Raw genomic sequence first — 14,550 nt, forward strand, 5'->3', positions numbered from 1 at the left:
ACCGTTTAGGGTTGATATTGAACGCGACCGCCTTTCAATCTAATTGTCAAATAAACGGTTAAATAATATTGTTCAATGATAATATTGCACAATTAAATTGATCGTCTACGGGCCCACTTAGAATTCAGCTAATCGAAATATTTTTCTAGATTAATGCCGTCCCACATGGAGGCTTCGGAGGCGGTTACGGTGGCGGCGGTTTTGGCGGTTTCGGCGCATTTGGCGGCGGTTTCGGTGGTTTCGGTGGCCGGTTTGGCGGTTTCGGTGGACGGTTCGGCGGTTTAGGCGGCGGATTCGGCGGGTACAGGAGATACGGCGGTTTCGGATACGGACGGTTTGTAGGACCACCTCCTCCGCCGTTTTTCGGATAGATTACTTTGAACTCTGAGAATTTCTGCAACACATTTTTATAAATACAAATAATTTTAATGTTTTTTTGTGATTTTTTAAACTTAAGTACATAATATTGAAACATGCCTTTTAATGCCTCTATAATCTACATCAAATAGCAATTTTAAAATATAGATAATGATATATAATAATTGTTATAAACTGTGATTATGATCTTTGATGTAACTTTTTACTAAAACTTTACCTTAGATTTTTTTAGTTTTATTTTAAATAAAAAAAATGTGATTATATTTTATGTGTAAGACTTATAGTGAGACTAATAAATAGATTGTAAAGTTACTAATATTTGGTTTAAATTTTAAACCTGAACCTTTTAATGATACATCTGAGGTCACGGAAGAGTGTGCGCCAAGTTAACATTATTTCAAACCTTTATTAAATGTCATAAAATTATCTTTGTAATAAATAACAAATTGCATCTTTTTAGATGTTATAATTTACATTTTTAGTTGCATATTTATTTATTATATCTTTAAATTTTGATCTGCTTTACTTTTAATAATGTTAAATTAAAAAATATAAATAGGTCTACTGATGGCAAATTTTGACGGCAGATTTTAAAAAAATATCCTTGATCATTGGATACATTTTTATATTTGCATGTTTTACACACAGAGTAAGCCGCTAAAGAAAAAAAAAGGATCAAAATGTTTTATTCCAATTACCCCGGTATTGCTAGTCGATTTATTTTCTCAAATTTTGCTATCAGATTCTGGTAGACCTAAAAGGTGAATGCAGTAAAACAAGTTTGCTTTTTATATCTCTTGTATATTTCAACACATAGTACACGATAATTAGTAACATCTGAGGGGAACAACAACGTACTATATAGTAACACCGCGCTGGGCGGTCTATGAAGCGTTAGGCCATAAGATATTATATATCTTCAACGTCGATTACAATTTGGCAGAAAAATATTTGAATTCCATTTGCTTTTAATATAATAACTTTAATAAAATACAGACATCACAGACTTACACTAGTATAACTCGCGAAAATTTGATATGTTTCAATTGTTTACACTAGGATTATATATTAAAAACAAAGTTACAATGATATGTATGTTTTTATCTAGGCACCTATCATAGTAATATTAGAAAAAAAGCAAAAAATATTACTCTTACTTAAATCCTTAGTTTAACACCGATATATTTAAAATCTAATATATGCCTCAGCCAGGATATGTTTATTTTAATATTTCGAAACTATCCTAATTATGTTTAGTTTAAACGTAGTTCTAATAACGTTCGTGATATAACACTCATAAGACAGTACACCGAGATTACGTCTACGCTAGATGCCGAGTAACCAAAAAATCTTACCGCTAGTAATGACTTAATATTTATTTTTATTTTTATTAAGATTATAAATTAAAACGTAAGGACGATCGGCGGCCATGGTTCAAAGCAAGTTGTCGTCGTATTTATCGTTAGGACTTCAAAAACATTTATCAATATAAAATTACAAAGTTAAATTGATAATTGTATTCAAAGGGAAAATAAGCAGAGGTTGAAGCTACATTACAACACAAAGACAAAAAATAAACGATATTTTTTACCGAAAAGGAATTACAACAGTATTTTTTTCATAAGCGCTCAGGAGAATAAACTTACAAATGTAAAAATATTAAAGACTTGGCTGTGCACTACCGTGCCACCATAACGAAGACAGTCGTAGATGTGTAGAGGCGCAATCTCCGAAGTGAGGAGCGAAGTACAGGTACCTCCATGGAGCGGAAGAGAAGTCATGGGCCAGCTTAGTGCATGCGGTACAAGCCGAGGCGCTTTTCCCCGGCCGTGTGCTGGACGACCTCTCGCACTTGGTCGGTCGCCACCGGACCAATGCACACCAGGGGCTCCTTGAAGTAGCCGCAGCTCTGGATAAAAAATAACAATCCATAAGCCTGATTTGTCAAGCAGTAATAGTTATGCGATCTCTCCGGGATCCCGTCCCCATTAAGAATATAACACCTATATAATAATGCCAAAATTAATGTTATGTGTAACTCTATGAGGACAAATAAAATTATGCCAAATTAAATTATGCTAAAAAATTATCCGAAAAAATAGGGATCTGACCTCTCCACGTTGGCCAGTGACGGACCAATTAAGTGATTACGAATGTATAGCTGGTATTCAATATTGTATGGAGTAGATAATCTGTGATTGTCTATCATCGATGACGATTGCGTACGCTGACAGCTTCGTAATTTAGTAGCACTGTGATCAGTAGTTTATAAGCTATATTTATTACTAGCTTTCGCCCGCGGTTTCGCTAGCGTGAAATTCCAAAATCATGTACAATACGAATATTCTTGCAAATCTCCTTTAGAAACATGATGTTTTTCCAAGACCAAAAGTAGCCTATGTTACTCTCTATCCTTTCAACTAAGTCGATGCCAAAAATCAAGTCAATTGGTTGCTTCATTAGGCTGCGAAGAAAGGACAAACAAACAAATACACTTTCGCATTTATAATATCAGTATGGATAGCTGTTTCCCGCGACTTCGTAGGCGTTACCATATTATAATTACGGAAATGGATAATTCTCTCCTTTTTATGGTCCCTTACTCAAATGGTAAAAAACGGAACCCGAGTATAAAGATATAATATCAGCCTGTCCGTCTGTCTAGGCAAAGCCAGGGAGGCTTTGCCTGGATATGGACAGACGGATGGACATATTAATCAAATGACACTCGAAATCTGTATGTTTCACATGTTTCACTATTAATTAATAACTTAGTTTGTTCCTAAGGAATAAGAATTAAAACTCAACACTAACGACGCAACATGTTTTTGCTTGGCAACATTACCAGGAGGGGGGGGGTATGGGGGCCCCCCCCCAAGTACCGGCCGGAGGCAAAGCCTCCCACATATTAATCAAACGACACGCAAAATCTGCATGTTTAGTTTTGGTTAGATTAATTTCATAAATATATCTGCGAAAACCGTATTCAAATCGGATCAGTAGTTGTCGTGTTAAAGACAAAAGTTTGGTACAAAATCTTACCCCCTCTTTTGACCCCTTGGAGAGGTGGGGGGAAAATTTTTTGTACACCAGATGTTAAGTTGGGAGAAGACAAATATATCTGCGAAAACCGCATTCAAATCGGATCAGTAGTTTTCGTGTGATGGTGGAACAAACATACAGACAGACAGACAGACAGACAGACAAAAAACTAACCACAGTTTTGGCTTCTATAGCGATGTAGTAATAGCTCCCGCTTATTATTTTTTGGATATCTTTAATGTACAGAATTGTCATTTCTACAGTTTTATTATATGTATATAGAAGACTCGCCTAGAAGCTTGTTAATATATTGTACTACATTTTTTATACGCAGACTCATTTGTCATGCTCGCAATTCACTTGTAATTTACACACAAACAGCAGTCAGCAATGTTTAAGGCTGCGTTTCTACCAGAGATGTGTTGCGAGGAATGTGTTTTTAAGATCCATCATCCAATAGAATCGCTGCGCTGAGCGAGGTCACGTCAATGAAGCGTATCTATTGGTTCTCAAAAACACATTCCTCGCAATACATCTCTGGTGGAAAATGGAAATGTGCGTCGAAAGGTGTGTACGTGCGAATTGTCAGCGCAAGGGGAAAAATTGTATTACATGTCACGTCGATGATACCTGGCATTATTTCAATAGCAATAAGGTTCAAATTCTCTTTATTTGTATGAAAAAATACCTTTTGCTATTCTTAGAGCAAATAGTACGCGACAGAAGGTATACATTTGAATCTAAAGGGATCAGTGAAATCAATCGGTTTCCTTTTTCTCATCTCGAGCCTCAAACGATTCCTCAGAGACTAGACAATTTGGTTTTCAATTTCTTTATGCGTTGTATATTTTATTTCAAAAGGTTTTATCGTTTTTATCTCTTCTACTTATTTGAAAGTTCTAATATAAACTATAAGAAGGTATAATATACTGTCATTTAAAGGTACTACTGATATCAATCTATATATATAAAACTCAAAGGTGACTGACTGACATGGTGATCTATCAACGCACAGCCTAAACCACTGGACGGATCGGACTGAAATTTTGCATGCAGGTAGATGTTATGACGTAGGCATCCACTTAGAAAGGATTTTGATAAATTCCAACCCCAAGGGGTTAAAATAGGGGATGAAAGTTTGTATATAATAATACTTCTTAACGCGAGCGAAGCCACGGGCAAAAGCTCGTTTAACTATAAATAGAAACTTCGTTCTAATATATAAATTATTCTTGGTTAAATGTACTATGTTTGTCTAATGATATTTTAATGTTTTGTTTGACAGAAACTGTGATGTCATGCGGAACGGGCACTTTGAAATAGATCTATCAATATTGACTCTAAATATTAACAAGTAGTTTTAGGATGTTAATAAGTTTTTAATGTTTTGCGTAATAAAATGGTTTTCTTTCGCCGTTCGTTAGCTTTTTAGCTTGATTATTTCGATCCTGGCCTACAGAAGATGCAGTGACAGGAATGTGAAGTATATCACTGTCTGCAAAGACGCAAAATATTGTAACACTCTACTCTTTTACATTTTAAAGCTTACTGAATATTTAAAATATCCAAGCAACAATTCACTTTTGTAGATTTTTAGCAACTTTAAAAATAACGCACGATGTCTCTTGCAGTAGAACACCATGTTGCTCCGAAATTTACAAACTACAAAGTGATAAAATTCGCTATACTTATTGTCAACTCGCGTGGAGGCTTTATTTTTTCGCACATAGTTTGAACTTAGCCATCTGCATCTAATTTAGACTCTACGGCGACTCTATGGTGGCGCTGCATGATGCAGCACAGGCCGCGCGAGATGTCGCACTCGCTGGAGGTGTTGTACTGCGGTAATGTCGACTCTACGGCTATCGCGATAAGGCGTACCTTGCGCGGCTTCTGGCGGTGGCGGCGCTGCATGATGCAGCACAGGCCGCGCGAGATATCGCACTCGCTGGAGGTGTTGCAGTCCTCATTGTACTGCTTGTGCGCGACGGACGGCGGCCGGCAGACGTGCATTTCCCCTGTAAAAGTGTTAAGTGAAGGTACACGCACACTGTGACGTAGCGGGCCGCATTTTTCATATCATTTTTATACATCGCGCACTCTGCTATTTAAACCTTGTATGAAAAATGCGGCTCGCCCCGGTGCGCATCGTCCCAACGTGCATTAAGCTTTATGGCTTAGTTTCAGGTTTCAGCATTTTGCCTGTATGATGTTTTTTTTTATTAAATAAGGGGGCAAACGAGCAAACGGGTCACCTGATGGTAAGCAACTACCGTCGCCCATGGACACCGGCAACATCAGAAGAGCTGCAGGTGCGTTGCCGCCTGCCGGCCTTTTAAGAGGGAATACGCTTTTTTCTTGAAGGTTTGCAGGTCGTATCGGTCGGTGTATCTCAATTCTATTAAATTATGCAGCATTTTAGCTTCGTTCCTTGTTCGATCCAGACCGTTTCGTATCAAACTACCAAAAATATAGTATTTGCCGAGAAAACAAACATAATATCAGTAACAATTGACAGATCGCGCAGTATGTTTCTGAACCAGCTACAACATAGCAAGTTTCGTTGCCGAATTATATAGCCTAGGCCCTAGGGTATGTACTAATTAAATGTGGAGAGCATACCTGGAGCCACCTCCTCGCAGACCAGGCCAGCGTCGCACTGGTTCTCCCGGTTGCAGATCTCACCCAGCTTGCGAGCCGAGAACGCCGGCAGGCACGTCCCTCCGTATTCTACAACAATAGTATTAGTTAACAGAATTATTAACAGCGAATTATCTATAACTAATTAGACACTGCTAAGCATTTGTGTACTAACCCACAAAAATTACGTATGGAGTTATGAATGCAATTACTTTTTTTAGATCATTTAAAACAAGACTAAGTACATTTACAATTTAACCAAAAAATGTTGGTTACGACACAAATGCTTAGCAGTGGTCAGTTACCAATTATTATCATGTAGAGGAAAAGTTTGTTTGTCTATTTGCATCGAATAATCTCCGAAACTATAGGCCTTTTACTAGGCTTGCTACTTTGAAAGTCTATAGACGTACAATAGAGTACGGGCAAGGACATTAAGATGCTTTTTAATAAGGGAAAATGTACGGCTACCGCTGGATATTGGTTTTTACAATACAAATCGCAACGAAACAAGAACGGGAGTGTGTTGTTAGTAAATATTTTTGTATGTTTAAAATAAACCAAAATCAAAAACGGCAGGTATGTTAGTATGCGTATTATGTTTCATTAATTAAACTGACATATTTGTTTAAGTGCTGGTAAAACCACAATTTTAAAAAATCTAGCCCCTACTTCACAATGAAATGATAATATTGTAACAATATATTATTCAAAAAGTCAACTTTTACAACAATAAGCAGGTCCTTAGCTTTAATATGGTTACGTTAAGCTGTGCCCTGGGAATCATTAGCATGTAGAACATGAAAACATTAAAAATTGGCCAAGTAAGAGTCGCTATGAAATTAAATAGAAATCCGTAGCCAATAAGTTTATTGCAAGATTAGTATTTCTAGAAGAGTCTTATTAAAGCAAGATATCTAATAATACCTATCTGATACGATACCTAACAATAAATATTATGTTGTCGAGGACTTACTTTCGATTACTTTGCAAAATTGCAACACTTTGCAAGTACATAATCGAAATCGGTAAAAGTGTTGCTGTTAACTCACCTAAACGTCAAAAAATGTAAAGGTGCCTTCTCAGGGCGCGTATTATGCAAGTCGCGCCGCGCCCGCTCGAGCCACGCGCCGTGTGAAGGGGTGGCTCGGGTTGGCTCGAGCAGGCGCGTTTACTTGTAACCCACATTTTCGCACGAGATCCGAGGAATACAAAAATGTGTGTTGTCCCTGCTGTCAATTGTTTCTCTGCTGTCGAGTAAAAATTTTTTACTCGACAGCAGAGAAACAACAAGCCGCTTTCTTGGAATAAACCTATTTCTAAATGTCAGCCGATTGGCTTTTTATTACTACGCCATATTAAAAACTCTACAAAGATACCATGTAATAATGTAAAACGTTCATTACTCAAACAATGGAAAACCATTACGGTAATGAATAACACGACGTGTTCAGTTCAGTAGCAAGATGGTCGCGCCCCAATTATAAAATAGGCCTGTATGGAATTGAAATTTCCACGAAAAACAATATGGCGGATTTGTATGGGAATGGCAAGTTTAAATGTTGTTGACTTTTGCCAACGGAATCGATAATTGTTATTTCTTTGTTCGAACTCATCGCAGTTAACTGAATTAGAATCAATCTGAATCTTTAGGTGAAGAAGAGTGTGATTTGTCGTACTTTTCTTGGTTTATACTTACTCTTTCTCAATAAATAGCTCTAGAACTTTGTTCTGATGAACAAAATAGTAACGACATATATCGCATTATTGAGACTCGTATCACATGAAAATCCGGCTAGTTTTAAATGAAAATTTAAAAATGGCTGTTTTGTAAACGGTTAGCACTAATGTAATACGGCAGATTAAATTATATTTAGATGTTAGATTTTGTAATAAATAAATGTATTATTATACGACCCGGCTGCGACATATAGGTACCTACATAATGTTAAATATTTTCCTTGGCGCACGTATAGAAAATAAGTAAAAAGGGCTTCAGAGAGACGCCGAAATATAATTTAATATCCTTCCAGCTAATAAGCGTCGAGTCTGGAATATAAAGGAGCGTTATCCGCGATGTAGATGGAAAAATAAACGAAACCCGTAACAAATTCCACGAAAAAATCGCTGAAAATAGGCTCCAGTTTTCCAAATAATAACATTATTCCTGAAAAATATTTTGTGCTTAATTTTCAATTCATTCGACGTAATACGCGAGAACCTTAGTCAATTTATTATCTGTAATAAATTGACTAATATTGCCTCAAATTGTATTATTTAATAGGAAGATAGATAGGTAATTTGGATAACAGTATCAAGCATTTAACTATACTTAAAGGAGAATTTGGTAGGCTTTCCTTTTTGACAAAATTTTACTTAACATAATCCTAAGCTCTATTAGGTGTGTATTAAATAATAAACTAGACGCTGCCCGCAACTCCGTTGTGCCAAAGTCCGCTACCTTATCACGTAAAAATAGCGATCAACAATCCACTAGCAACACGGCCGTAGCTAGAGGGGGGGGGGGAGGAATTGGGGGCAATGCCATACCTTAAAATCATAATGCCCTACCTACTAAAATACTAAAACCCAAGAAAATCAATCAATTATGATTTTTTTCTTACTTCCGCCCTACCTGTAACCAATGCTGCCCTACCTTAAATCTGACTCTAGCTACAGCTCTAGCAATAATCGTGCGAGCTTTTGCTGGGTGTCATGAATATTACAAACAATGGTGTCATGTATAGTGATCGATTGCAATCGTATAGTTTTGGCTGATACGTGATACGAAATTGCGATTTTGGAGCAATTATCGCGCAATAATTGCTATCGCATTGCTCTCGCAAGATACGTGATACGGGAGCCGTACTTATATCGCGTGGGAACCGTACATTATTTCGGGATAAAAAGTATCCTATGTCCTTTCCCGGGACTCAAAGGATGTCCATTGTCCATACCCAGCCAAATCTGTTCAACGGGGCTTAAGCGTGAAAAGGTAACCGACAGACAGACACACTTTCGTATTTATAATATTAGTATGGATAGTCCTAGATTTAAATAAATAAAGCACGAATAATGTAATTTGATAATGAGTGATATTTAAAAATATAACAATATAGTGACCTCAAATTATTAAGATGATATCAGCACAAACTTTTTTAACTCAAGTTAGAAATCTTTTTTTCCTCTAGGGACTGACTATAGCTTACAAAGTTCTACACTTTTTGTTATCTTTACTTTATTATTGCGCATAATAAGTTTGGAATAATCATCTCAGTTGTATAAGTTTAGCCTAGTATTCTTTTTATTTTCACTTGAGAACGCTTAAAAATATAATTTGTAAGAGCTAGCGCGCACTGTGACTTTTTGCCGCGCGATTATTTTATCCACCTACAAAAATTCAAATAAAATATCACTGTTTCAAAATGACCCATTTTTTGTGATTTGTATTGGCGAGCGCCCTAGCGTCATGAATATTTCAAAATTAAAAATAAGTTACTCTTTCAGCGCTGCTACTTTCACATAGGGAAAGCACCCTAAATTATTTTCACTTTGTTTTGTTGCACCCTGTATAAGACGCAAATGTACAATAACTGAGGAGTTTCAAAGTAAGTAACTTTTCTGTTTTTTTTTTATGATAGAAGGGGGCAAACGAGCAAACGGGTCACCTGATGGAAAGCAACTTCCGTCGCCCATGGACACTCGCAGCATCAGAAGAGCTGCAGGTGCGTTGCCGGCCTTTTAAGAGGGAATAGGGTAATAGGGGAGGGTAGGGATGGGAAGGGAAGGGAATAGGAGAGGATAGGGAAGGGAATTGGGCCTTCGATAAACTCACTCACTCGGCGAAACACAGCGCAAGCGCTGTTTCACGCCGGTTTTCTGTGAGAACGTGGTATTTCTCCGGTCGAGCCGACCCATTCGTGCCGAAGCATGGCTCTCCCACGTATGAATGTGTTTATGTTGTCAGCATAAGGGCCGGGACACAACAACACGACCCACGACACGAGTCACGGCGTCGCATCGTGGCAAGTCACGATGTCGCGTCGTAGTTTTTTACGATGCGCGTCGTGCATTCCCACGACACAACGTCCCATTGTGAAACGACGCCGCGTCGTGGTACGACACGACGTCGTATCGTGTTTTTGTGTCCCGGCACTAAGGGATCCAATAAGCTTAGAATTAGGAATTTTTTAATAAAATTATAAAAAAAATATTTTTTTGCTTACGATTGGCTTCTACTACAAAATATTAAAGCAAAAAACTTTCGTTCGGGAAGAAATCTAAAAGGAGATTTTAATAATGTTCGCTATTTCTTTTGGTCTGTTTTTTCACTGTCGAAATTTTCCGCGAAAAAATTTTTTTCTAGAAAGAATTTTTTTTTTTTATGAAAGAAGGGGGCAAACTAGCAAACGGGTCACCTGATGGAAAGCAACTTCCGTCGCCCATGGACACTCGCAGCATCAGAAGAGCTGCAGGTGCGTTGCCGGCCTTTTAAGAGGGAATAGGGTAATAGGAGAGGGTAGGGATGGGAAGGGAAAGGAATAGGGGAGGATAGGAAAGGGAATTGGGCCTCCGGTAAACTCACTCACTCAGCGAAACACAGCGCAAGCGCTGTTTCACGCCGGTTTTCTGTGAGAACGTGGTATATCTCCGGTCGAGCCGGCCCATTCGTGCCGAAGCATGGCTCTCCCACGTAGAATAGGTACTCAGCGAAGCGTGAGTTTATTTTACGCCGAACGTATAAATTAATTCAACGATCAACTTTTTTGGTCCTAAGAAAACAGGCAAGCCGAGAAAATATACAAACATTTCAATTTACGATGTTACAGTAAGGGTGAAGCCAAACGCGTTGTGAGTCGCAGAATTTCAGCTGGCAGAAATTCTGCTGCATTCAGTTTTATAGAAAAGTCCTGTTTGAAACACACGAGCGTAATTTTGTCATGATTTGTATGAAAAGATATATTTACGCGACCGAAATTCTGCGACTCGCAACTCACAAATTACGCTCGTTTGGCTTCATCCTAAATAGATATAATAAAAATATTTTAAAATTTTAATTTATTTGAGCAATCAAAAAACTTTATCACAATAAAAATATTAAGGCTAATACTACGAATTCAATTCAATTCGTTTATTTGCTTTAAAAGTGATAAATACAGTAGATGGTAATCAGTTTCATAAGTACTCACACTTTTAGCGATGTATAAAATAGAGAACTATTATCATTACAAGAGATCGCCCAATGGTCGAAATTCGATCTTAGTTTCAACGACATTAGGACTACTAACTATATTTTGTAAAAAAATATTGACTTTATCATACATTTTTCAACTCTTGTCTCTGGGACTCAGCTGATCTCAGACTGGCCGTGTAAGCATTGTCTAATAGTATCTAAGATCCAATAAAAAAAACTATAATCCATTATCAATAATTTGTCACCTTGTTGTCAACAGACTTCAACCATAAATAAAAGAGCATTAAAAGAGAATAATTACTATGTATAGGCTTGTCACTCAAAATCTGTCATTTTTCCTATGTGTGTGTAATGTTTTGTTTATTAAAAAAAATGTGATAAAAGCATAATTTCAAAATAATATAAGCTCGATGCACTCCTTCACCATATAAACTATAACTGTGCAAAATTTCATTCACCTACGTTTCCCCATTTTTCGTCAAAAGGAATACAAAGTTTTTGGCTCACGTATTAATATATAGATTGTTAAGATTTAATTGATACATTCTAAAATAGTTCTTGGTTTGTTATTGGACCGGGAACCGAATACACCGATCTGATGGCACCAAAACGATTTCAAAAAGTCATTTAACTACTATTATCATGAGTTTTCTTTATGATTCAAATTATGAACTTTAACCATTAATGGGTTCAGCCTCCTAAAAATTAAATTTTAATTTTTAGGAGGCTGAGGCGTGAAAATTATACCTAGTATTTTTTTTCCAAACAGCAATTTTTAAGATCTTTGATAAATCTCATAATCTGCGCTGACCTAAATAACCTAATATTGAGCGTTTAATACAAATCTGGCCGGCAAAAAATTTAATAAGGCTTTATATACGTTTATGTCGGAGCCGTTCCATACGCTAAATAAAAAAAAGTAAGCGGTGACAGTCATTTTCCCGCCATAAGCCATAACACGAGAGCGCTCCACGCTGAAAACACTTCGCCCGCACCGAGGGCTTTTGACGCGAAAATAGCTCGTTTATATTTTGGTTGCGCGATTTATTTTTATGAATGACGTCGTAGACTAAAATATTATATTCAATAAGCTTTGCTTAAAATATTTAGGAATGAATTTACATTACTAATATTAGAATATCATATTATAATTTAAAAATGTTATACACGGACGAAAATATAATATTCTTAAATCTGTAGATCTGATTTGGAGGCGTATACAGCGGAGGATACAAAATATATTTTGACCGCCTGCTTATTTCCTCAAAGGTTAAAAGAAAAAATAATATTATTATACTAATCTTTTTACACGGTAAAATAACGTTAGTCGGAATTACAATAAATTATTTCCTCTTTATACAAACAATTTTAATAGGGTGAATTGTACTATAGCACATTTGATTAATTACGACGAGCGACGGTAGAAAAATTAAATCGTGTAAAATGACATCAAGGTTGCGAGGGTCGCATATTTCATAAGCTTTGTAGAAAGCAAAAGTATTTATGCAAATAACTTTTGTTGCAAAGCTTTTTGTTACGTACACGTTAAACAACAAAAAAACTTTTTCTCATAAATAAAAATTATATTTAAAGACGAGCTTTTGCCTGCGGCTTCGCTCGCGTTAAGAAGTATTATTATATACAAACTTTCATCCCCTATTTGAACCCCTTAGGTTTGGAATTTATCAAAATCCTTTCTTAGCGGATGCCGTTATAACATCTACCTGCATGCCAAATTTCAGCCCGATCCGTCTAGTGGTTTGGGCTGTGCGTTGATAGATCACAATGTCAATCAGTCAGTCAGTCACCTTTGAGTTTTATATATATAGACGAGCTTTTGCCCGCGGCTTCGCTCGCGTAAAGAAGTATTATTATATACAAACTTTCATCTCCTATTTGAACCCCTTGGGGTTGGAATTTATCAAAGTCCTTTCTTAGCGGATGCCTACGTCATAACATCTACCTGCATGCCAAATTTCAGCCCGATCCATCCAGTGGTTTGGGCTGTGCGTTGATAGATCACTATGTCAATCAGTCAGTCAGTCACCTTTGAGTTTTATATAGATATAGATATAGATGAGAAGAAAACTTCCAGTGGTGACAAAAATACTAATACTACATCTAGGACACTTATCGACGACGAAGCAGCGCTGATTCTGACCCTCATTTGTAGCAAAACCCATCATTCCACATCCGCCTTGATATCAAAGGAAGCTGACCCAGCAATACAAAACTGCAGTGGTGACGCAGACTTGACGCAGGTAGCAAAACACATCAGTCGGTCGCAGCATTCCTCGTTGGTGACAATGTGATATGGTGGTCCGTGGAAGAAGTCCTCATTGGTGACTGACGCAGTAATACAAGGCTGCAGCGATTTCGCTAACACACACTAGTAACGAAAAAAACATCAGTCCACGACCGTAGTCCTCGTTGGTGACGCAAAAGTAGGAGCAGCGCTGATGCTGTACTACAGTGGTGACACTTACCAGTAACAAAACGCATCAGTCTGCAGCAGCATTCCGCTATGGTTAAGCAAAGAAAGCTTCAGCGCTGACGCTGTACAAAGCAGCATTGGTGACGCAGACTTACCAGTAGCGAAACACATCAGTCCACGGCAGCAGTCCTCGTTGGTGACGCAGGGGGAGTTGTAGCAGTGGGTGTCGTCGGCGTCCTCGATGCGGTTGCCCTCCAGAGCCTCTGCGTAGATCTCCTCGGGCTCCACCTACACCAATGATATATGTAGATAAAGGAGGGTGTTCGATATATTATCGTTTGCCACCAGAGGGACGGAAGGGTCTTTCGTGTCAAATGTCAGACAGACGATTTACTATGTCATTGTTGTATACATGTTTAAAAGAAATCTTTTTAGGGAGAGAGGAGGAGAGAAAAGAAGGATGTTAGTAAAAGATGGCCCCGTGAGAGCTTTTTACGCCGGTTCTTGGCGTCGGTTTGGTTCCCGAGCCGGTGCACGGTGGTAGACTTTCCGACTTTTTTATTTAATTAATTCTTTCTAAATTATAAGATTTTAATTTGCTTATACCCTGGTCTGATTAAACACATAATTTTTACCTAAAGGCTTGAAAAAATACTGTGAATGGACGCTATTGTACCCTGTGTTTTAAAATAATCCCTTTGTGGGTCGATTAGCGAGTCAAAAGGTCAGCGAGCAGCCAGTCAACTGACCTTTGGGGTGGTAAAATTAGGTTCCTGGCATTAAATACTTTTAGCACTGAATACTGTAGCATGGTATAATTGGTGTGCAAGTTTTGAGGAATTCAAGGAATGTTCTGGAAGGC

General features: G+C 37.6%; 1 protein-coding gene across 2 annotated transcripts in view; it reads right to left on the minus strand.

The window, feature by feature from the left end:
- Nucleotides 1–1,158: 1,158 nt before the first annotated feature.
- Nucleotides 1,159–14,550, minus strand: part of LOC121739607 (ITG-like peptide) — a 28,683-nt gene continuing 15,291 nt past the window's right edge. For both annotated transcript variants that reach the window (XM_042132098.1, XM_042132097.1), the window contains 4 exons: nt 13,844–13,976; nt 6,043–6,150; nt 5,302–5,438; nt 1,159–2,287 (listed from right to left, as the gene is read on the minus strand). In XM_042132098.1, coding sequence (XP_041988032.1) covers nt 2,168–2,287; nt 5,302–5,438; nt 6,043–6,150; nt 13,844–13,976 — 498 coding nt within the window. In that variant the 3' untranslated portion in view covers nt 1,159–2,167. The remainder of the gene's footprint in view (nt 2,288–5,301; nt 5,439–6,042; nt 6,151–13,843; nt 13,977–14,550) is intronic.

Source organism: Aricia agestis, chromosome 2 (genome assembly GCF_905147365.1).
Source record: "Aricia agestis chromosome 2, ilAriAges1.1, whole genome shotgun sequence".
NCBI lineage: Eukaryota > Metazoa > Arthropoda > Insecta > Lepidoptera > Lycaenidae > Aricia > Aricia agestis.